General features: G+C 42.1%; 1 protein-coding gene across 3 annotated transcripts in view; it reads left to right on the top strand.

The window, feature by feature from the left end:
- Positions 1–86: 86 nt before the first annotated feature.
- The window catches only part of ccdc14 (coiled-coil domain containing 14), a 94,485-nt gene continuing 69,269 nt past the window's right edge, over positions 87–25,302 (top strand). Inside the window, exons 1-5 of one of the 3 annotated variants that reach the window (XM_078552173.1) lie at positions 87–461; positions 18,426–18,481; positions 21,030–21,105; positions 21,234–21,306; positions 21,975–22,115. In XM_078552173.1, the coding sequence (XP_078408299.1) occupies positions 402–461; positions 18,426–18,481; positions 21,030–21,105; positions 21,234–21,306; positions 21,975–22,115 (406 nt within the window). In that variant the 5' untranslated portion in view covers positions 87–401. The remainder of the gene's footprint in view (positions 462–18,425; positions 18,482–21,029; positions 21,106–21,233; positions 21,307–21,974; positions 22,116–25,302) is intronic. The other 2 variants (XM_078552172.1, XM_078552174.1) reach the window with 2 other exon arrangements.

Genomic DNA, 25,302 nt, shown 5'->3' on the forward strand with positions numbered 1-25,302 from the left:
GCATCCACCTCCACTCAAAGAGCAGGATTCCAACTAGGGGCGGGCCAATCTCCCGCGAGGCCAATCAATTCTTTTCTCGAAGGCGGAAATTCCGCTTAAGCGTCGCTGACAGCTGAAGATGATGATAAAAGGCAAAGCTGCCGATGAAGTGAAGATTGAGGATGTAGAATGTTTTTTTTGGAAGTTGTGTTTGTTTGATTATTCGTTCACTAATTCTATTTAGTTGTTGTATTTTGGATTGAAGCAGTTGCAAGTTTTTTTCTTGCACGTCTTATGGATAGGCGGGGCAGTTTAATGAAGTTAGGGGGCTATTTGAATTCTTTTGCTGTGAGTTGTCATTCAGGAAAAACCTTTGTTTGATTGCCTCTACGTTCATTCTTGGCGTGTAAACTGGCTTGAAAATGCCTGTTGGATACAATCGGGAGACAACAATGAGGATGAAAACAGCCAAGACTTCCAAGGTAAGAAGTGCGGATAATTTGTTAGACTTTATCTTCTGATTTCTTAAATAGTGATGGTAATGTTCTATTTATTATGCACGATTTTTGGCAATAATTTAAATTCCAGGTAATTACTGCGAATGGCTGGTGATGGGATTATTTGGATCATATTGAAAACTTGCAAAGCTGGCTTGTCGTTTGGTTGAAGCAAACGCAGATAAAAACAAAATACTGGACGCTGGAAATCTGAAATAAAAGCGGAAAATGCTGGAAAAACTCAGCATGTCTGGCAGCATCTGTGGAAAGAGCAGCAAAGTTAATGTTTTGAGTTTGTATGATGATTCTTCAGAGCTAAAGAGAGTAGAAATGTGATGGATTTTATACTATTTAATAGTGGGTGGAGCAGGTGGATAAGGTCTGGTATGGGTGGGAGCTAAGGATAAATTTGACAAAGATGTCATGGACATCTACCTGTCTCCTGATCTTGCTGCACCTGGTTCTCTCAGGCACAACCCTGACTTTGTCATCATACCTGCGGACAAGGCTAGTGCTGTTGTCTGGCGTACTGACCTTGCAGAGGCTGAGTGCCAACTCTCAGACACTTCTACCTCCCACTGGAACATGACCCTGCCATCGTACATCAAGCCACTGTTTCCAGAACAGTCATTGACCTCATTTCCTCTGGAGATCTTCCCTCCACAGCTTCTAGCTTCATAGCCTCCCAACCCTGCACAGCCCACTTCTACCTCTTTCCAAAATCCACCAACAGGACCGTCCTGGTAGGCCCATCATTGTCAGCCTGTTCCTGCCCCATAGAACTCATTTCTTCCTATCTTTCTTCATTCTCTCTCCCCTTGTCCAATCTCTTCCCACCTACATCCTGCGATTCCTCTGATGCCCTATGTCATTATCAACAATTTCCAGTTTCCTGGCCCTAACCGCCTTCTCTTTAATAGGGATGTCTAGTCCCTCTACACCTCCCTCCAGAGGTGTCAGCTGTGGCTCAGTTCATAGCACCCTCACCTTTGAGTCAGAAGGTTGTGGGTTCATGTCCCACTCCCGGGAAAAAAATAGTCAAGAACTGTGAATGTACTCAAAAGAGTTACACCTCCCTCCACTAGTATGGTCTGAGGGCTCTCCACTTCTTCCTTGAGCAGAGGCCTCAAACACTCCCCATCCTCCACCACCACCTCTGCCTGGCTGAACTTGTTCTCTCACTGAACAATTTCTACTTTAACTTGTCTCACTTCCTACAAGTAAAAGGTGTGGCTATGGGTGCCTGCATGGGCCCCAGTTATGCCTTTTTATTTTGTGGGGTATGTGGAACATTCCTTGTTCCAGTTCTCCAGATCCCCTCCACAACTTTGTTTTGGTACATTGATAACTGTATCATGCTGCTTCATGCTCTTGTCTGGACATGGAAAAATTCATCAATTTTTGTCTCCAATTTTCACCCTTCTCTCCCCTTCCCATGGTCCATCTCTGACACTTTCCTTCCTTTCCATGACCCCGCTGTCTCCATTTCTGGTGATAGACTGTCTACCAATATTCATTACAAATCCAACAGCTCCTCACACCCTGCCTCCTGTAAGGCACTGGTGGGTAACTGTGGCCCACTGAGGTTCTGAGCACGGCCCGTGAGACGTTTTGTTGACTGTTGCCCACGGACAGGGTTTCTGGTTTCCATCCGTGTAGCTTTTTGCTTACTAGTATTACTAAAGTGATGTGCATGCAAAGCAAGGGCACATGAAGTGAGGTGTGTGCTGTTTGCACACAACATTGACTGTGAAAGCCGTGTGCTCCCTCCTCATCCAATCAAAGTACTGCTGAGGTCCAATCAGCAATGGATCGCTTTGTGGTGAGGTGGTGTGATAAAGGAGAATCAAGTGCAAAATCAAAAAGTACAGAGGAAAAAGAGGTAGCCAAAAAGAGGAAAATCAGTGACGAGGGTTGAATGGTAGGAGAGTTGGAGTTGGATTATTTTGTTATTGAACAGAAAGGGAGGCCATTTTGCTTAGTTTGCAACAAGCTGATATTAGTTCCAAAAAAATACAACGTTAAGAGACATTATGAAACATACAAACAAGGAGTAGGCCATTCAGCCCCTTAAACCTGCTCTGCCATTTAATAAGATCATGGCTGACCTGATAGTAACCTGAAACCTGCACCCCACCTACTGTTGATGACCTATCACCCCCCTTGCTTACCAAGAATCTATCCACCTCTGCCTTAAAATTCAAAGACTGCTTCCACCACCCTTTTCAGGAAGAGAGTTCCAAAGACTTGCGACTCTCTGAGTGAAAAATTTTTGCATTGTCTCTGTTTTAAATAGGCGACCCCTTATTGTTAAACAGTGACCTCTAGTTCTAGATTCTTCCACAAGAGGAAATATCCTCTCCACTTCCACCCTGTCAGACCCCCTCAGGATCTTATAAGTTTCAATCAAGTCGCCTCTTACTCTTCTAAACACGCCATTCCTCTTGCGTAGCAAAATTTCCGGTAGGTTCTGCCCAATGTGCGCTGCAGCTTCCAAATCTGAAGGGAGCTGTGGAAATACAGAAGCAGGTACTTAGACGAGTATTAAATGAGTGATGCAGTCACTTTGGCTAGCTTTTGTATTGCTTGGTTACTTGCAAAAAAAATAGAAAGCCATTCTCAGATGGTGAATTAATGAAACAATGCATTGTTGAATCCTTGGATAGTTTATTTGATGGGTTTAAAAACCAAGAGGAAATTATCAAACATGTTAAATGTCTGCAACTCAGCAGGTGTACTGTGAGTCACAAAGTGCAAGATATAGCTGCCAATCTAGCAGAGCAGATTTTCAGAACTGTATGTTTAAGTGAGGTTATCAGTATAGTGCTGGATGAATGTAAAGATATTAATGACATTGGTCAGCTCTGCAAATGGGCTTGCTGTGTTCAGTGATCCGAACATGACAGAAGAATTTTTAGATCGCTTGGGAATACATGGGTGAGCACAGGGCTCAATATTTTTGCGGCATTTACTGATTGTTTGAAAGAGCACAAATTACCTTTGGAAAAAATTGATCAGTTACAACAGATGGGTGCCCCTCCATGACAGGAGAACACAATGAATTTGTAGCTTTGTTGAAAACTTGTGTACCTGACATATTTGTTGTGCATTGCATAATACACTAAGAAGTGCTCTGCACTAAACTTGACAAGGAAGCTGGACTGAAAGCTATAATGGACAATGTGGTACAGATTGTTAACTTTATACGCATTCTCCCCCTGCATCACCATCAGATTGTAAAACTTGTGGACCAAATTGAAACTGAAAATGGAGACCTCGTCATGCACGCTGATGCACTGGCTAAGCCATGGTAAAGTACTGGACTGCTTCCTGGCACTTCTACCAGGAATCAAGCAGTTTCTTGCTCAAATCTCAAATTTACCCCGAGCTTTTCTTGGTGACATTACTGGTCACCTGAACTCGTTGAACAAGTTGTTGCAGGGGAAAAATCACCTCTTGCCCACACTAGTTGTTAGTGTCAGTAAATTCATGCTACACCTACAGTTAATGTGCCCTCAGTTACCTTCATATGACTACACTCACTTCCCAAATTTGAAAAAAAAATGCTGGAAAAACACCAATCAAGGAAATGAATATGATCCGTCAGTTCAGACACAAGTGCTGTCTATGCTGGCAGAGCGTTTTGAGAACCGCTTTTCTTCTGAGTCATCTGAAGCCCTTCCCCTCTTTGCTCTCAAATCCATTTGAATTTGATCTGAACAAATGTGGCATAGTATGTCAAAGGTTTGAGGCTGATGAATTAATTACTCAAACTTCCATTTATGTTCGTGCCCTGGATGAACACTAAATTAACCAGCTAAAGAGGAAAGGTATAGGAGAACTTTGGTTGAATAGCCCTGGTCCAGTTCTCTAGCATTGCATTGCAAAGCTGATGTCAATCTTGCGAGCAGACTTTTTCTACTATGGGACACATTAAATGCAGGAAGCACAACAAACTAACGGATGGACACCTCAGTGCTGAATTGTGAAGCGTCTGCATATCCCGGAGTCCTAATTTTAAGAAAGCTTTTGGAGGACAGATCCAACCAGAAGTCGCACTGAGTATGATGTAAGGGAAGCTTAAATATTTTTGCTTTTACCATTTGAAGTTGATGACAGTTCTATTAGTATATGAATGATTAAGTATTTTCTATAACTCGTTTTGAGATATTTGGCATATATTAAATGTTATTCATGGGTTATGGTTAGTGCACAAGCCCGATTTCAATCTTGCAGGCCACTCATGTGGCCCACTCACTAGGCTAGGTTGCCATCGCTGCTGTAAGGACTCCATGCCATTTTCCCAGTTCTGTTGCATCTATTCTGATGATGCTATCTTCCAAAACGGCGCTTCTGACATGTCTTCCTTTTTCCAGAACCAAGGGGTTCCCCCATTTCTCCCCACACTGTGGTTGACAGGGCCATCGACCTTGTCCAACCCATCTCCTCCTGGACCTCTGCCCTCACCCCTTCCCCTCCCTCCCAGAACCATGATAAGGGTCCACCTTGTCATCACTTTTCACCCCACCAGCCTCTTCATTAAAAGGATCATCCTCTGCCATTCCGCCAACTCCAGCATGCTGTCAACGCCAAACACATCTTCCCATCAACCACCATCTCCACCCCCCCCCCCACCACCCGCCTCCATCAGCGTTCCATAGGGACTGTTCCCTCCGTGACACCCTGGTTCATCCCCAGCTCCTCATCCCCTTCCCATGCAATTGCAGAAAATGCAACACCTGGTCCTTTACCTCCTCTCTCCTCACCATCCAAGGCCCCAAACACTCCTTTCAGGTGAAGTACTGCTTCACTTGCATCTCCTTCAATTTGACCTACTGTATTCGCTGCTCCCAATGCGGTGCCCTCTAAACTGGGGAGACTAAACGCAGACTGGGTGACCTCTCTGGGGAACACCTTCACTCAGTCCGCAAGAATGACCAAGAACTTCCTGTCGCTTGACACTGTCTGATTAGTCACTTTACAGCCTTCTGGACTTAACATTGTGTTCAACAACTTCAGACCATGAGCTGTCTCCTCCATCTTTACTCTTTTTTTAATGCAATTATTATTTTTTCATTTATTCATTTTTTAAAATCCTTTTTCCCCAACCAACCCCCAACAGGGCCATCTGTCACTTATTATATTTTGCTTTCAGAGCGCTGACCCTTGTTCTGGTATTAACACATTCTGCTACCTTACCTTTATGCCACTATCAGCACCTTCTTTAGTCTTAACTCTCTTTGCCCTGTGCCCATGACATCTTTGTCAAATTTCTCCTTAGCTCCCACCTATCCTAGACCTTCTATTTTGCTCCACCCTCTCTTAAACAGTATAAAATCCATCACATTTCTACTTCTCTTAGCTCTGAAGAAGAGTCATACAACTCAAAATGTTAACTGTTTCTCTCTCCACAGATGCTGCTAGACCTGAGTTTTTTCCAGCATTTTCTGTTTTTTATTGTCGTTTGGTTCTTTTGTTTCTGTTTGAAAAAAATCCACTTAACAAGTGTCCCTAATGTGAAACCTGTGGATACTTAAATACACAATTTGGACTACAATAGTATAGTGCTTGGGATTCCAGGTGGCTATAAATGATCTCATCTCACTTTTTTCCCTATGATGCCCTGCCCAACATTCATCTTTCACCCAAAACTACCAAAACAGATTAACTTGTTTGTTTATCATATTGCTGTGTGTGGAGCCTTGCTGTGTGCAAATCGTTTGCCTGTATAACAACATTGATCAGACTTTCAAAGTAAATTGTTAACTGTGAAATGCTTTGGAACATCTGAAGTTGTGAAAATTAATTCTTCATATCTAATGACTTCTGACTGATTTAGATTGATTGATCGTGTCTCAGGAATTGCATGTTTCCTCGTGTATTTTGTGATTTTATTTTAGGTTGCTAATTGTGGTCAAAAACGGGTATTTTCCACATGTTTTTAAGGTGAACTTTGAAAGTCAAGTGACCGTACAATGTACAAACGTAGGAATTAGGAGTAGGTAATTCGGCCCCTTTGATACTGCTCCGCCATTTAATAAGATCATGGCTGATCAGATTGCAGCCTCAGCTCCACATTCCCGCCTACCCCCAATACCCTTTGACTCCCTTGTGAGTCAAGAATTTATCTACCTCTGCCTTAAAAATATTCAATGACCCTACCTCCACTGCTCTCTGGGGAAGAGAGTTCCAAAGACTCAGCCCTCAGATAATTTCTCCTCATCTTTGTCTTAAGTGGGTGACCCCTTATTTTTAAATTGTGTCCCCTAGTTCTAGCCTCTCCTACAAGGGGAAACATTCTTTCGGTATCCACCCTGTCAAGTCCCCTCAGGACCTTATGTGCTTTGCTTAATTCAAATTGGCCTATAAATCTAAATCACTATTGTAAAGAAAGTACTCTCCATTGATAACTCCCCATTCAATATTTCTTGTCCTACTGCAAATTAACCTTGATCAGTGAAATTTGTCACTTTCTGTAAATCAGGTGAATCAAATTAAATAAAATACTTAAAAATGGCATTGCACAATTGAGTGGAGACGGTGAGCAGTTTGATAACACAAGATAGCCAGAAATTGAAGACCTTTGCCATTGAAGAAAAACACCGTGAAATACGCTGAGGAGCACACTAGAAAATGGTGGGGGGGAATAAGTTGTGACACACACATTTGACCTCTTTCTCACCTAATGTGAGTCTGCAGAACTGGTCTGAACAAATCAGAGCAGCTAACCTTTGGACATTCAGCCTCATCTTGGCTGAAAAAAAATCACAAAAATTGGAACCATCCCTGTTTCAGCATCATAGATGGCCACTTCAACATAATCATGTAATCAAGCCCATTTCAAAATATGAGTCAAATCATATTCCCACAGGAAGTGTTGACAACTCGCTGTGTAAAATTCCTTCACTATATCTTCAAGAGCACATCTTATAAGCTGTAACTGAGTGAGAGTGAAAAAAAAATAGCCTATGGGTAGGTAGTACAAAAAATGTTTTTCATTGAGCAAAATTTAGATTTTAACTTGTGCATCTTTTTTGTTTGGGTTGATAGTGGTACCGATGTCACCAAGGCAAAAAATACCAACAAATTTGATAAGTGTTTCCCTCAGGAGGAGGGCCCACAAATACAGGTGGTGCAGTAAATCTAAATATGCATGCATAGTTCTTTAAAAATGCAAAATCTGATTTAGTTATACAAGGTATAACATGTCCTAAGTAGAATTCTTTAGGCAAACTGGAGTGCATTGTCGTGAAGCTATTAATGTATATAATATTTTTCTTTTAAAATAGAGGTTTTGTCTGTGGGAGTGTCTTAATTGGATTAAAGCCAGCTAGTCTGAGTGCTTTGATATGTACTAGTTTTCAGATGTAAACAGAGGTAGAGTGCATTTGCATTTTTTGAATAGAGCATTCAAGGAGTGGGGTGAAAACTGACACCTATGCAGCAGATACCAAGCCATATGTTTATATTACTAATAAAATTGATCCCATGAAAGGGGTTCTAATGTTAGAGAGGTTTAGTCCAGAGGTTGGTGATACAATGAGAATTTACATTCAATTGGTGGTGGTAGGTGTAACAAGACAACCGTTTTGGTTGTGCAGAGCAGAGGCAATGTGAGATCAAAAGGTGGCTGTACACCTCCAACTCTCTCCACAGGAACCAAAGTGAAAGGAACCTCATTTTGAATTCGTAAAGTGAAGATGCTTTGTCTGGGTTAAGTCTTAAGGGTTGCTGTTACCTTTTAATGGAGATTAGTTTGGGAAGTTGTTAACAGTTATGATAGTAGTAATTTGAAGCTGTGGTCTGATTCCTAAATTTAGAGTCGCATCGCAAACATAACAGTTGTTTAAAGTTTCCCTCTGGGATTTTTAAATAACTCACCTTTACCAACTGTGTCGGTCATAAATTGTGATGCCTTGCCAAAGTTATCTGGTCTCGCACAACGTCGCAGGCTTGAGTGGGGGGGAGCAGGACATAGTTGTAGCAACCCTCCCCATGGATTTTACACATACTCAACCATAAGTGATGGTTTTTGCTTCGCTCAGGAGCAGACCCATCCAATCCCCCTCCCCTGTGAACTGGGTGAATAAAGATGGAAAGTGTGGTGTAAAATGAAGGCCCACTTGAGTGCAATAAGAGCAGCCTGTTGGGAAGTAAGATGAACACAGCCTTCCTCTATATTTTAGAGATCGTGGACCATGATGATGGCTGACAACCTTGCTGTGGCTATCATGCAAACTGCGATCTTATTAAGAGACTGAGTAACACTTTATGCCATGTTCCCAGGTTAATGGAAAAAAGAGATTGAGTTAACAGTTTCTCTTGCCCATCCCTGGAGCCTGATTTTTGAAGGGTTGCCATGTTGTAAAATGCCACACTGGAATACAGTTATATAATTTAATAGCTTAATGCAAGGGGAGTGGTACAAAGATCTCTACACTGGCTGTGAAATTAAGGTTATAAATAATAAAGCAAGCTTTACAGGCCACAAGATAAATTTCAATCAACAAAGAAGCAGGAGGCAGATCTACGCAGCCCTTGCAAAGAGGAAAAAAGGCAATCCATTGGAATCAAGGCTAGTGTGGACTATGGAGGAGGAGGTATCCTTACCCAGGTAGGCAATTCTCCTGGGCAGCACAATTCTACTGTTGCAAAATTTTCAGCTAAGCCATTCACTTGTCATGTGAAAGGCTCTGTGATGTTAATTTCTATTCTAAATTCCATAAACAGCTGTTTGACCAAACTTTTTTGATCATTTCTTTTATGAAGTAGGCTTTAAGGAGTGTATTAAAGGTGGAGGGAGAGGCTTAGGGAGGGAATTCCTGATGTTGGGACCTAGACAGTTGAAAGTACAGCTGCCAAAGATGGAGTAGGACAAAGTAGCCTGCCTGATTGGCACCCCATCCACAAACATTCACTCCCTCCACCACTGACGCACAGTGGCAGCGGATGTACCATCTACAGGATGCCCTGAAGAAACTCACCAAGTATCCTTAGACGTCACCTTTCAAACCCACAACCACTATCATCTAGAATTACAAGGGCAGCAGACACATGGGAACACCACCACCTGGAAGTTCCCCTCCAAACCATTCACATCCTGACTGAAATATATTGCCATTCCTGTTGGTGGGTCAAAATCCTGGGACTCTTTCCCTAACAGCACTATGCGTGTACCTACACCACATGAACTACAGTGGTTCAAGAAGGCAGCTCACCTCCACCATCTTGAGGGCAATTAGGAATAGGCAATAAATAGTGGCCTAGCCAGCGACACCCATATCCCACTTACGAATAAAAAAGTGATTAAAATCGGGATATGAATGAAGTCAGAACTGCAGGAACCCATATCTCAAGTTGAGGTGTTTGTAGGGCGAGAGGAGGTTAAAGGTGTGCTGTGAATAAATTTTAGTTTTAAAATTCTCATTTTAGTTTTTGAGGCATAGCTGGACAGGGAGGCAATGCCTATGGGGTCAGTTAAAACTGAGCAGGGCCATCGAATAAATATCAACAGTATCAATACACAAAATGACTTGAGGTGGAGGGACATCAGCAAGAGCAAAATGATGTAGATACTGGAAATAATTTTTTAAAAGCATAAAATACTGGAAATACTTTGCTGCCCTAAGGAAGGTCAAGATAGCACTAGGTTAATGCAAATGTGACCTACAATGACAAACAAAAGCAGTCTCCTCGTTGATACTTTTTTTCTTCTCCTCTCCCTTCTTGAGCCACTTGCACTACAGCAGTTTGGATGAACAAAAACAAAGTCCAGAGAGCAGTCCGCCATTTTTCTCCTTTTTTTGTTTCTCAATATTCCTTTGATAAATAAAAAAGCAAGACCAAACAACCCTTTAAACCTTTCTTCTGTTGTTTGCTGTTACAATCTGTTTTGCTTTAGAACTGGAGTCACAGGACAGTTGGTCAGTGGGCAGGCTAAAACTGCATGTTTAAGTGTTAAAAGAAAATGTCATTATTAATGTTGACAAAATGAGATGTGTCCTACAGTGCCTACTGATGATCACAAAGCTTCAGGCAGACTGGTGGACACCACATGGTCTCGTTCCGAGGTAGGCCGTGCTTGCTCAAGAGAAGCAGCAGAGGGGCAACTCTCCTCAAGGGCTGAGTCTTGAAAATTAAATACTGTGTGGTTGACTAATGACTGACAAGTTGAAACTGGTTACTATCTTTACGTATTCTTGCAATCTTTCTCCCTTTGTACCAGAATGAGTGTAAGGACTCTTAAAATGGGAATTTGTGGGAATAGAAATTATGTATAGGGACAAAGCAGCTACTTAGTAGAATAACCAATATTATGGTCAAGTAATATCAGCTTTAAAGTTGAACAAGGTAACTAAACCTAAAATGCTAACACAGCAAGGGACAGTGTGTTATTCCTGCAAAAATTTGGAATTTGAAGTATGAGGTGTGAACTTGGGCAAACACATCTGTGGACAGCCTTACTAGCTCACATTGTCTCCATCTCTTTTCCAGTTTTAAGACTGAGTTTGATAAATTCTCCATTAGGGAAGGAGAGAAGTTTCAAAGAGAGTTGGCGGTGGAGGGGGAGTAATGGGAAGGAAAGCTTAGAACAGAAGCTTGAAGAGAACTTTGAGTAAATAGTTTTCCAACAATGACAATTTGTATTAACACAGCATGTTTATGTCTCATGGTGCTTCAAAGGAAAGTTATCAAACAAAGAGATAAAAACAAACAACTGCGGATGCTGGAAATCCAAAACAAAAACAGAAATACCTGGAAAAACTCAGCAGGTCTGGCAGCATCGGTGGAGAAGAGCAAAGTTGATGTTTCGAGTCCTCATGACCCTTCAACAGAATTAAGTAAAAATAGGAAAGGGGTGAAATATAAGCTGGTTTAAGGGGTGGGGGGGGTGGTGTTGTTGGGACAAGCAAGCAATGATAGCCAAGGGCCCAAACACTCCTTTCAAGTGAAGCAGCATTTCACTTGCACTTCCCTCAACTTAGTCTACTGCATTCGTTGCTTCCAATGCAGTTTTCTCTACATTGGAGAGACCAAATGCAGACTGGGTGACCGCTTTGCAGAACACCTTCGGTCTGTCTGCAAGCATTACCAAGTCCTCCCTGTCGCTTGCCATTTTAACACTCCACCCTGCTCTCTTGCCCACATGTCTGTCCTTGGCTTGCTGCATTGTTCCAGTGAAGCTCAAAGCAAACTGGAGGAACAGCACCTCATCTTCCGACCTAGGCACTCTACAGCCTTCCGGACTGAATATTGAGTTCAACAATTTTAGATCTTGAACTCCCTCCTCCATCTCCACCCCTTTTCCGTTTATTCCCCCTCCTTTTTGTTTTTTCCAATAATTTATATAGATTTTTCTTTTCCCACCTATTTCCATTATTTTTAAATGTATTCCACCCATCGTTTATTTCACCCCACCCCCACTAGAGCTATCTTGCTTGTCCTGCTCTCCACTCTTAATTAGCATATTCTTCTAGATAATATCAGCACCTTCAACACCTCTTTGTTCTTTTGTCTGTGACATCTTTTGGTTATCTCCTCCTATCACTGCTTGCTTGTCCCAACAACCTCCCCCACCCCCTTAAACCAGCTTCACCCCTTTCCTATTTTTACTTCGTTCTGTTGAAGGGTCATGAGGACTCGAAACGTCAACTTTGCTCTTCTCCGCCGATGCTGCCAGACCTGCTGAGTTTTTCCAGGTATTTCTGTTTTTGTTTCAGTTATCAAACAAAGTTGTGTATTGAGCCACATAAACAGCTATTAGAAGAGATTACCAAAAGCTTGGTCAAAAAAGTGGATTTTAAGAAATGTATTAAAGGTGGGGTAAGAGGGTCAGGGAGGGAATTCCTGATGTTGACAGTTTGAAAATACAGCTGCCAAAGGTGGAGTGACTAAACTCAGGACATGTATGAAGTCAGAAATGCAGGAGCACAGATCTCAAGTTGAGGAGTTTGTAGGGCTAGAGGAGATTAGAGGTAGAGATGTGCTGTGGATGGATTTTAAAAACTAAAATGAGAATCTTAAAATTGAGGCATTGCTGGACTGGGAGTCAATGCCTGTGGGGTGAATGAAAACTAGGGCTATCGAATAAATATCAACAGCATCAATACACAAAAAATCACTTGATGTGAAGGGACACCAGCAACAAACCTGAAATGCAAGAGCTAAACAATGCAAATACTGGAAATATTAAAGAAATAAAATACTGGAAATACTTAAGGTTTGGCAACGTCTGTGGGGAGGGAAACAGTTAATATTTCAGGTCGATGACCTTATCAGATCAGGGAAATGTTCAAAATGTATTTGGTTCTAAGCAGGTGGGATAGGGGAGGGTTGCAAAAAAAAAAAACAGAAGGGAAGCTGTGGGACAGGGTGGAAGACAGGAGAAATTATATGATAAGAGTTAGACCATAAGACATAGGAGCAGAAATTAGGCCATTCGGCCCATCGAGTCTGCTCCGCCATTCAATCATGGCTGATAAGTTTCTCAACCCCATTCTCCCGCCTTCTCCCTGTAACCTTTGATCCCCTTACCAATCAAGAACCTATCTATCTTGGTCTTAAATACACTCAATGACCTGGCCTCCACAGCCTTCTGTGGCAATGAATTCCATAGATTCACCACTCTCCGGCTAAAGAAGTTTTTCCTCATCTCTGTTCTAAAAGGTCATCTCTTTACTCTGAGGCTGTGCCCTCGGGTCCTAGTCTCTCCTACTAATGGAAACATCTTCCCCACGTCCACTCTATCCAGGCCTTTCAGTATTCTGTAAGTTTCAATCAGATCCCCCCCATATCCTTCTAAACTCCATGGAGTATAGACCCAGAGTCCTCAAACATTCCTCATATGTTAAGCCTTTCATTCCTGGGATCGTTCTCGTGAACATCCTCTGGACCCTCTCCAGGGCCAGAACATCATTCCTGAAGTACGGGGCCCAAAATTGCTCACAATATTCTAAATGTGGTCTGACCAGAGCCTAATAAAGCCTCAGCAGCACATCCCTGCTTTTATATTCTAGTCCTCTCGAAATAAATGCCAACATTGCATTTGCCTTCCTAACTACTGACTCAACCTGCAAGTTAACCTTAAGAGAATCCTGGACTAGGACTCCCAAGTCCCTTTGCACTCCAGATTTCTGAATTCTCTCCCCATTTAGAAAATAGTCTATGCCTCTATTCTTCCTACCAAAGTGCATGACCTCACACTTCCCCACGTTATATTCCATCTGCCACTTCTTTGCCCGTTCTCCTAACCTGTCCAAATCCTTCTGCAACCTCCCCGCCTCCTCAATACTACCTGTCCCTCCACCTATCTTTGTATCATCTGCAAACTTAGCCAGGATGCCCTCAGTTCCTTCATCTAGATCATTAATGTATAAAGTGAAAAGTTGTGGTCCCAATACTGACCCCTGCAGAACTCCACTAGTCACCGGCCGCCATCCTGAGAAGGACCCCCTTATCCCCACTCTGTACCTCCTGCCAGACAGCCAATCTTCTATCCATGCTAGTACCTTGCCTCTAACACCATGGGTTCTTATCTTACTGAGCAGCCTCCCGTGCGGCACCTTGTCAAAGTCCAAGTAAATAACATCCATTGGCTCTCCTTTGTCTAACCTACTCGTTACCTCCTCAAAGAATTCTAACAGATTTGTCAGGCATGACCTCCCCTTGATGAAACCATGCTGACGTTGCCCTATTTCATCATGCACTTCCAAGTATTCAGAAATCTCATCCTTAATAATGGACTCTAAAATCTTACCAACAACTGAGGTCAGGCTAACTGGCCTTTAATTTCCTGTCTTTTGCCTCACCCCCTTCTTAAACAGGGGGGTTACATTAGCAATTTTCCAGTCCTCTGGGACCCTCCCTCACTCCAGTGATTCCTGAAAGATCACCACTAACGCCACCACCATCTCTTCAGCTATCTCCTTCAGAACTCTGGGGTGTAATCCATCTGGCCCAGGTGATTTATCCACCTTCAGACCTTTCAGTTTTCAGTTTATGGTGTATGGCCAAAGGGAATGGTAATGGAAGAAGTAAAGAAATAAAAGATGTCCAGAGGAAGTGTGAATGCCAGTAAGCTGAACATCTGCCATCTGAGACTTTCATTTGCGAAGTATTTTATGACTACGGCACACTAGTGCTTGACAGCCAATAAATACTTTTGAAGTATTGTCACTGTTGTAATGTGGGAAACATGACAGCTAATTTCAGTATAGCGAACTCCCACAGACAGCAATGTGATAAAGACCAGATGACCTGATTTTTGTGATGTTGACTGAGGTATAAATATTGGCCAGGACTTGGGATAATTTCCCAATAAAAATAGTGCCATAAAATAGGGATTTTTTTTACATCTACCCAAGCAGGCAGATGGGGTCTCAGTTTAGCATCTCATGCAAAGGTCAGCACTTCTGCCAGTGCAGTACTTCGAATGGAGCTCAACCTAAGCTCGAGGAACAGCATCTCGTCTTTTGATGGGACACTCTACAGCCTTTCAGACTCTCAACATTGAGGTCAACAATTTTTAAATTTCTGTCCCCGTTTTGTTTTTTTTCTTTGCAGGCTTTGGTTTTAGTCTCGCTTTTTGCCTGGTTTTGCTTCAGTCATGGTTCAGCTGGTAGCATTCTTATCTCAAATACAAGGTTCCTGGTTCAAGTCCCATTCCAGTGCTTGACCACAAAAATCAAGGCTGATTGTCAAAAGATGAGGCGCTGTCCCTCGAGCTTGGGTTGAGCTTCATTGCAACACTACAGGAGGCCAAGGACAGAGGTCAGCATGTGAGGGTAAGGTGGAGAATTCTGACAACTGGCAGCTCTGGGATCATGCTTGTGCACTGAACATGGGTGTTTCACAAAGCAGCCACCCAGTCTATGTTTGGTCTTCCCAATGTAGAGCAGATTGTATTGTGAACAATGATTCATGTACTAAATCCATTTAAAAAGTAGATGCAAATCACTGTTTCACCTGGAAGGAGTGTTTGGGTCCTGCATGACATCACACGAGGCCAGTTCCCATGTTCATGGCATGAGATGTCATAATTGCATTAGCAACAAAAATGTGCTTTCATCAGCAAGATTTTATTACTGTTGATTTCATTTGAGGCAAGTATTTTTATATACATTTGAATATTTCAGATAAACATGTTCTTCTATAGTATTAATGTTTGTAATGTGAAAATGTCCACACTTTGTTTCTGGCATGAATTCATAATTTACATTCAATAAAAACATGCATATAACTTTATTATAATTAGAAGTGAAAAGGCAACAAAATATAGCTTGCATAAGTTCCCATTAATTCTAAGGCTTTTGTGCAGTGGCAAGCAAAAATGGGTGGGTTAGGACCGGTATGTTGTCCGTCGGGTCTTTTGCACTGCCTAAATGATCCGCAGTTGAAAAGGTTTGAGAACCACTGGTCTATAGGAGGTGTAAATGGGAAAAGCTGAATCATCACCAACAGCTTCCATCTAAAGAAAAAAAGGGGAACCGAGCTTATGATCTAAAATTGTTGAACTCGATGTGAAGTAACTCACTGAAAGATGAGGTAATTGGAGCAATAATTTGGATGAACGACGAGGCAAATATTTCTGGAAATTGAACAAAACCATTTGAGAACTGTGGATACCAAATACTTCTTGTTTGTGCATACTGAAGCATTGCACATGCTTACATGTAGGGTCTATCTTCAGCTTATAGTTGCAGCTGTGAGGAGTTCTAGTAAAAGCTTTAATGATATTAGAAAACAGTGGATACATTGAATCAAGTTGTTGTGAAATATCCTGATGGCTCTCTGCTTCCTCCCCGAACAGAGGCCTGAACAATCCCCATCCACCACTACTCCTCCATCTGGCTGAACTTGTTCTCACACTGAACAATTTCTCCTTAAACTCCTCTCACTTCCTCCAAATAAAAGGTGTGGCTATGGGTACCCGCATGGGCCCCAGCTATGCCTGTCTCTTTATGGGGTATGTGGAACGTTCCTTGTTCCAGTCCTACTCCGGCCCCTTCCCACAACTCTTTCTCTGATACATCGATGATTACTTCGGTGCTGCTTCATGCTCTCGTCTGGACCTGGAAAAATTTATTAATTTTGCTTCCAATTTCCACCCCTACATCATTTTCACATGGTCCATCTCTGACACTTCCTTGACCTCTCTTTCTCAATTTCTGGTGATAGACTGTCCACCAATATCCATTACAATCCTACCGACTCCCACAGCTACCTCGACTATAGCTCCTCATACTCCGCTTCCTGTAAGGACTCCATCCCATTCTCTCAGTTCCTTTGCCTCCATCACATCTGTTCTGATGATGCCACTTTCAAAAACAGTTCCTCTGACATGTCCTCCCCCTTCCTTAACCGAGGTTTTCCACCCACGGTGGTTGACAGGGCCCTCAACTGTGTCCGGCCCATCTCCCGCGCATCCGTCCTCACACCTTCTCCCTCCCAGAAACATGATAGGGTCCCCCTTGTCCTCGCTTATCACCCCACCAGCCTCCGAATTCAAAGGATCATCCTCCGCCAACTCCAGCATGATGCCACCACCAAACACATCTTCCCTTCAACCCCCCCCACCCACGGGGCATTCCGCAGGGATCATTCCCTCCGGGACACTCTGGTCCACTCCTCCATCACCCCCTACACTTCAAACCCCTCCCACAGCACCTTCCCATGCAACCGCAGAAGGTGCAACACCTGCCCCTTTACTTCCCCTCTCCTAACCGTCCAAGGGCCCAAACACTCCTTTCAAGTGAAGCAGCATTTCACTTGTACTTCCCTCAATTTAGTCTACTGCATTTGTTGCTCCCAATGCGGTTTCCTCTACATTGGAGAGACCAAACGCAGACTGGGTGACCGCTTTGCAGAACACCTTCGGCCTGTCCGCAAGCATGACCCAGACCTCCTTGTCGCTTGCCATTTCAACACTCCACCCTGCTCTCATGCCCACATGTCCGTCCTTGGCTTGCTGCATTGTTCCAGTGAAGCTCAACGCAAACTGGAGGAGCAGCACCTCATCTTCCGACTAGGCACTTTACAGCCTTCCGGACTGAATATTGAGTTCAGTAATTTTAGATCATGAACTCTCTCCTCCATCCCCACCCTCTTTCTGATTTTCCCCCCCCCTTTTTTTTTCCAATAATTTTATATAGATTTTTCTTTTCCCACCTACTTGCATTATTTTTAAGTGTATTTCCATCCGTTGTTTTATCTCTACCTTTTTAGCCTTTTTTGATTCCTTCATCCCACCCCACCCCCACTAGGGCAGTCTGTACCTTGCTTGTCCTGCTTTCTACCCTTAATTAGCACATTCCTTCGATAATATCACCACCTTCAACACCTCTTTGACCTTTTGTCTGTGACATCTTTTGGTTATCTCCACCTATCACTGGCCCTCTATCTAGCTCTACTTGTCCCACCCCCTTAAACTAGCTTATATTTCACCTATTTTTACTTAGTTCTGTTGAAGGGTCATTCAGACTCAACGTTAACTGTGCTCCTCTCTGCAGATGCTGCCAGACCTGCTGAGTTTTTCCAGGTATTTTTCTTTTTGTTGTGAAATATCCTTGTTTTGTTTCAAATTTTATTTTTAGCCTTTGGAGGTTTTGCATTGTTAATTTTACCTTCCTTATCTTTTCCTGCTGTCTTCAGTTATTAATTATTTGGTAGCTCTAAAACCTGGTGTGATGGTAAAATTTTGACACAGGGCTTCCTATTATAAATGTTAACACAAAAGCATAATTCTCATTGTGACATAAGTACCTCTTATATGTAAGACTTAATATTGCCATATAGACAATATGCACCAAATTGCTTTAAATGTCAAGGGATCAAAGTGATTTTTGCCATCCTTTTAAAGGAATGGCCCACGTTCTAATATAGTTAGAAGTTGTCAATATGTTTCAGGATTTGTTTTGTTGATGCATGAAAATGGTCTAATTTTCTTGCTAGGCACTCTCTTCAGGAAGGTTAGTAGGCTCCTCCAAGCAACAGAATGGAAAAAAGAGGTATGATCTCCATGTTTGAGTTAACTTTTTGAAGCTTTCAGTATGCATGTAACTATGATTATAAACGTCTTTGCCACATTTTATGTAAAATGTATTAACATTTGGTTTAAAAAAAATTACAGCATCTGTTATTTATAACAATGAGACTTAAGCTAAGAATGTATTGACAGAACTGTTTATTGTTTAGGAATATATATCTAATGATTGCACCAAGTATTCAAACAGCAATGTTAGGTGTCCTTTTGGAGGCTGTTGACTTTCTGTACCAGGCTTTCAGAAATAAAACACGGGTGGAGATTAGTATTGAGGCTTGTGTGCTTTTTCAAAATTTGAATTTACTTTATTTTCATTGTGGTTGGAAGCCATTTAGTTCTTGCTGTGTACAACATTATATACTGGTCTCCTTAAAAAGACATTTGTCTTAACATTCTCATTGGTACTTTTCTTGATTGGGTTTAAAAAAAAAGCTGTATTCTGCTGAATTTGCATAATCATAGATGTCATTCTTTTTAATGATAATTATTGCTTCTTCTATGAGTTGGCTGCAGGATAATAACGTGTCAGCAGTGGCTCAATTGGTAGTGCACTTGCCTCTGAGTCAGAAGGTTTTGGGTTCAAATCTCACTCCAGAAATCTGTGCACAAAAATCTACACTGATACTTTACTGAATAGCAAATGTAACTCCTTTATTCGAAAAGGGAGGGAGACAGCAGGAAACTACAGGCCAGTTAGCTTAACCTCTTGTCACAGAGAAAATGTTTAGAAGCTATTATTAAAGATGTTATAGCAGGGCACTTAAATATTTAAGGCAATCTGGCGGAGTCAACATAGTTTTGTGAAAAGGAAATTATGTTTAATCAATTTATTGGAGTTCTTTGAAGGAGTTCCATGTACTGTGGATAAAGGGGAACTTGGTGGATGTACTGTATTTAGATTTCCAGAAGGCATTTGATAAGGTGACACATCAAACGTTATTGTGGAAAATAAAAGCCCACGATGTAGGGGGTAACATATTGGCATAGATAGAAGATTGGCTAACTAACAGGAAACAGAGAGTAGCCATAAATGGATCTTTTTTTCTGGTTGGCAGGATGTAACGAGTGGTGTGCTACAGGGATCAGTGCTGGGGCCTAAACTTTTTACAATTTATATAAAATGACTTGAATGGAGGGACTGAAGTTACGGTTGTTAAATTTTGTTGATGAATCTAAGATAGGTAGGGAAGTAAGTTGTAAAGAGGCTACAAAGTGACATAGGTTAAATGAGTGGGCAAAAACCTGACAAATGGAATATAATGTGGGCAAGTGTGAAATTGTCCATTTTGGCAGGTAGAATGAAAAATAAGCATATTATCTAAATGGTGAGAGATTGCAGAGCTCAGATTCAGGGATCTGGGTGTCCTAGTGCATGAATCTCAAGGCTAGTATGCAGGTACAGCAAGTAATTAGGAAAGCTAACAATGTTATCATTTATTGTGGGGGAAATTGATTACAGAAGTGTGAAGGTTATGCTTCAGTTGTACAGGGCACTGGTGAGACCACATCTGGAGTACTGCATACATTATTAGTCTTTTTTTAAGGAAGATCTAAATGCATTAGAAGCAGTTCAGAGAAGATTTACTAGACTAATACCAGGAATGGGCAGGTTGTCTTGAGGAAAGGTTGCACAGGTTATACTTGTATCCACTGGAATTTAGAGTAAGAGATGACTTGATCGAGACCTTTTTAAGATCCTGAGTGGTCTCGACAGAGTGGATGTGGAGAGGATGTTTTCTCTTTTAGGAGAATCCAGAACTCGGGGTCATGGTTTAAGGGGTCGCTCATTTAAGGCCGATGAGAATTTTTCTGAGGGTCATGAGTCTTTGGAACTTTCTTCCTCAAAAGGCAGTGGAAGCAGAGTCTTTGAATATTTTTAAGGCAGAGCTAGATAGATTCTTGATTTAACCTTTCACCCCTCACCCCCTTGATATCAGGGGTAGGTGAGAGGTTACAATCAGATCAGCCATGATCTTATTGAATGGCAGAGTAGGCTTGAAGAGCCAAGTGGCCTTCCCCTGCTCCAAGTTTGTATGCAATACTGAACACTGTCAGAGGTGCCATCTTTCAGATCAGGTGTTAAACCGAGGTCCTGCCTGCTCTAATGTGGGCTTAAGATCCCCTGAGAACTACTTCAGAGGAGCAAGTATCCTGGCCAATATTCACCCCTCTATCAATGTCACAAAAATAGATCATCCGCTTATTATTATTATTTTATCATAGTTTGTGAGAACTTACTGCATGCAAATTGGCTACTGCATTTCCTACATCATAACTACATTTCAAAACCACTACATTGGCTGTAAACTGCTTTCAGCTATTCTGAGGTGAAAGGTGCCATATAAATACAAGTCTGTTTGTCTTTTTAAATGCCTTGCTAAGAAATGCTAGTGCATTTGCAGTTTTCTCTTGAGATTTGGTTTTATGTAGCAATTGAGGTAAAACTGTTCACCTTACAATGAACATGGAAAGCAAATGTTTTATTGATTCCATCTTGTTGTTTTTCTTACTAGGATTGCAGGTGGAAAAGCTTCAGTAAACTCTGTAGAGTCTGGTTACTCCCTGTATTCCACTGATTCTGAAGATCAGGTATAACCTAAGATAGTTGATTCTTCTGGTTTTAGTTATGGTAATGTTGCATTTAAATACTACTGATTTGCAGATATGATTAATTTTCTGATAGCATTCAACAATAAATTGTCAATTTTTTTCCAAAGGTTACAAACATTCATAAAGGCCTTGATCGATGTGCGGCGTTATTGCAAGATATTTTGAAAAATGAGACCACAGGTATAAGTTATAATTTAGTCCTGCTTTACCTGTTCAAAACGTGATGCCATATCATTTGGAAATATGACAACATTGATTTTAAAGCATTCTCATTTGCATGAGAAAACAGTGGTATCATAACAAGAGATCCATCAGCATCTGAAGAAAAAATTAGCATTTTGGATAGGGTTAAAAATGGATTTCTTTGAGATGAGAAGTGCTCGGTGTTTGGACAAAAGGTCATTCTCAGCCAGTTATAAAAATGCATTAATTGACCAAAACGGCTCCATAATAAAGGTAAGCAAAATAGAATGTAAATGAAAGAAACCAGTAATAAAATGGGGAGACAATGAAGGTCTAAAATCACTAGAGTCAAACCAGAGAACTGTAGAATATCCAGGAAGAAAGTAGACTGTTATGAAATTTTCATTGGAATAAGGCCAGAACCCAAAACGAGTCAAGAGTTCAAATGAAAGGGAGAATTGAAGTGACAAACTGTAGGAACATTGGGGTCATTATTGTAGAAAATGGGTTTCCTTTTTTTTTGTTCCCTGACAGTGAAGTGAATTCTCCAACTGTGATCAGAAATGTGAAGTAATACATGTTTTTTTTTAAATCAGGCAATACAATGTCAACATTTGCACAAATTGTAAAATGTACTAATGCTGTTTTATGCAAATCATTGTTAGATCTGAAGGTTGCCCCTCTGAATTCAAGAAAAACAAATCTTACAAAAGCAAAAGTGACATCAAGCAAAGGAGAAAACACCAAAAAGGAAGTCAAGAAAAATAGCCCTGTTTCCTGTGCCACACATGTGCAAAAAGAGACTGGTGAGTTATATATTGCTTTATTTGCTTTCTCTGTAAGAGTGTGTATGTGTGTCAGTCAGAGGTGTTGTATGAAAATGTAGTTGCATAATGTTGTAACTCATTTTGTTGGTGGAAATGAATAATGTAGATCTTATACACCAATCATTCATGAATTGTCTATCAGATAAAGTCACCACCATTCTCAACATTTTTTGCCTCTGCGCTCTGTCATTGACATTGCCAAAATCTTCTGGTCAACACATATGCATAATAGAGATCACTGGGTTGTTTGCCAGAGCTAACAATTATGGCAGCTTAACCTGTGATAATGCCAGTTGCTGTGAGTGGGCACACTGGTTTGAACCTCTGACTGGCTTCCCAGTGGTGCAAGGTGCCATCAGCTGCACATGTGGCAGTTTGCACACCCAAAGATCAACCAGGTGTATGTGTTAACCAAAAAGGCTTCTACTCCAACATACAGCTAGCATGCAATCACCAAGGAGACTTTTGCAGCTGTACATAATGATGCTTTCATCCTGTGATAGTCCAAGTTCACTGATATCTGAGGTGTCAGCTGTGGCTCAGTTCATAGCACCCTCGCCTTTGAATCAGAGGGTTGTGGGTTCATGTCCCGCTCCCGGAAACCAAGAACTGTGATTGTACTCGAAAAGAGTTGCAATCTGTGACTGTTGATAACTCGAAAGAGTTTCACTGATATCTTTGGATGTGAAAGCAGACTTGAGGTGAATTCTATGAGATAAGAGACCTCCCCCCCCCCACCACTTCAAACTTGACTGCTGACATCATAAGAAATTTCACCAATGATGCCTAAAAGTCAGTACAATGAAAACCATATGCATCATGCTTGTGTTGCTGTTCAGGGGCCTGGGCAGAGCTGGAGGTGCCCTTCAGTACTCACCAGCCAGAGGCTCGAAAATGATTGTGGTTTGCTGCATTCTGTGCAAATTGTGCAGCAGTGAGGACTGCTGTACAATTTGGGGTGGGGGAGGGGGGGAAGGGAGGAGGAGTGCAGGAGCGGGCAGACGCGCCCCTGATCAGGGGATCAAAGGTGCTGCCTCGAAGATCGGCTCCAAATTAAAAATTGTTAAACAAATGATAGCAAGATTTCCCTGACATGTCCCCTCATGTGACACTATCACATGAGTTGGGACATGTCCATAACTTTTATTGAAACCTTTATTAAATATTTAAAACCCTCATGAACCTCATCCCGCCCGTGGATGAGGTTTCATGCTTTTTATTAAGCCCACCAGGGCTCCCGGCCTGTCCGCCAACCTTAAGATTGGACAGGCAGGTCCATTAATGATAATTACTTTTTCAATAGGCCGTTGATAGGTTGGCAGGCACGCAGCTGATTCGGCTGCGCCACCGCCGACCTGTAAATGGAAATGACGCGGGGTGACATTGGGATTAAAGGGGCACTAACTAAAACAAAACTACAAAGGAAACTTATCACATTATCTTAATGTTACCTGGGCTGATGATTCACTCCAACCCCTGCGGTGCTCACCAGTTGCATAAGACCTGGTGGACTCCAGGTGCTCCCTCTCCAGGGACACCTGGGTGCAGATCTAACTAGAATAGAGGCAGGCAGCTGGGTTGAATGACTCCCTCAACTGCCCACTGCCTGGACCTATTTATGGTCACCTTAGCTATGCCCAGGAGCAGACTAATTAGGAGGTCCTCTAATCTACCTGCCACCTCCTCCCCACCCCCCTTCAGCACCAGGTGGGTAAAGATCAGGAGCATGGGGCTGAAGTGTAACCAAAAACTTGAGGAGAAACCCCCTTAAGTAATGAAAAAGGGGCAGCAACTTTGCACAACCTATATACATATGGAACACTAATTCCTGGAGACCGCAGAAATTACAGGCAGCCTGGGAGTCCATGAACTTGATCTACAATTGCATGGGATTGCTGCATGCAACACACTCCGTGCCAGGTCGTTGATTGGCGTGGAAATAAAAAGGACTCCCAAGGAGCCATCCACTCTCTAATACATCCATGTGCCTGTCCTTGGTGGACTACAAAGTTTTACTCTTCATTTTCATAATACTATTAAGTAGTACAAACTCTGGCTTTAACAGAGCTAGAGCAGATACTCCAATACATGCTGTAACTGCTGAGATGCAATTGCCTAAATCTCTGAGCTTTAGAGCTCATGAGGGCCCACCATAAACTAGTTCGTAATGGTATACGTGTAGGTTGGGAGAAAAGACAGCATATTGCATATTGATTAGGGCAGGGAGCAATGGGCCATTACCCCTCTCGTGGGCCAGCTACACTTCAGTGTGTCAGGGGACTAAGACTTCACACTTCTGCTATTTAACACATTCTGTTTTCTTACCTTTTATGCCACTATCAGCACCTTCTTTAGTCTTCATCAATACCATTATATCCTCATGGCTAATTTCTAAAACTTTAAAAACTGGACAAAGATCTTTTAAAATGGCTGAACTTTTGTCTTTGTGACCCTTGAACAATAGGAGCTAACATGGCAGTATTGCAGAAACTTGCACCTTGTTAACTCCGAAGAGACACTAACCATCCCCTGTGGGATGCACAGACCAAATTCAAAGAACTATACAAAGGCTGTCTGCATTTCATAAGCCAAGCCTGGCCAACTGGAACCTATTCACCTGCCAGGACAAAACCCTGCACCTCCCTTTCGAGTCTTGCTGGTTGGAGCATTTAACCGTCTTGGGAACCCAGATGGGAAATGCACATCCTTTGTCAAAGACACTGAAGTGGTGGGAGTCATGTGAACTGAACCTCTAGCTTGTGGAACCAGTAATATTGTCTTGTGGAACTGCAAAGCTCAATCTGCCGTCTTACCATCCACAACAACGGCACAGAAAGGGGGTTTGCCTATATTGAATGCTTGGCCCGTCTACACTGTTTGTACTGGAACTTCTGTACCATTGCCTACAAGACTGATTCATGTCTGCACGCCTGTCATTGGGTGAGATCAACTCTGCTGTATAATTCGCTTCCCCAGTATTGGTTTTCAGTCTGCTGACCTTTGAAGGCATACCTCATTGGACTTGGTGAAACAATAATCCCGTTCTCTTGTTCTGCGAGTGCAAAACCCCACTCCTCACCCACCACCTGTGTTTTGTCTGCGCAAATAAACTAACCCTTTGAGTTCATCCTATCACGAGTGTATTGTGGTTTTATTAATAGCGATC

Source organism: Cetorhinus maximus, chromosome 11 (genome assembly GCF_964194155.1).
Source record: "Cetorhinus maximus chromosome 11, sCetMax3.hap1.1, whole genome shotgun sequence".
NCBI classification, from domain to species: Eukaryota; Metazoa; Chordata; class Chondrichthyes; order Lamniformes; family Cetorhinidae; genus Cetorhinus; species Cetorhinus maximus.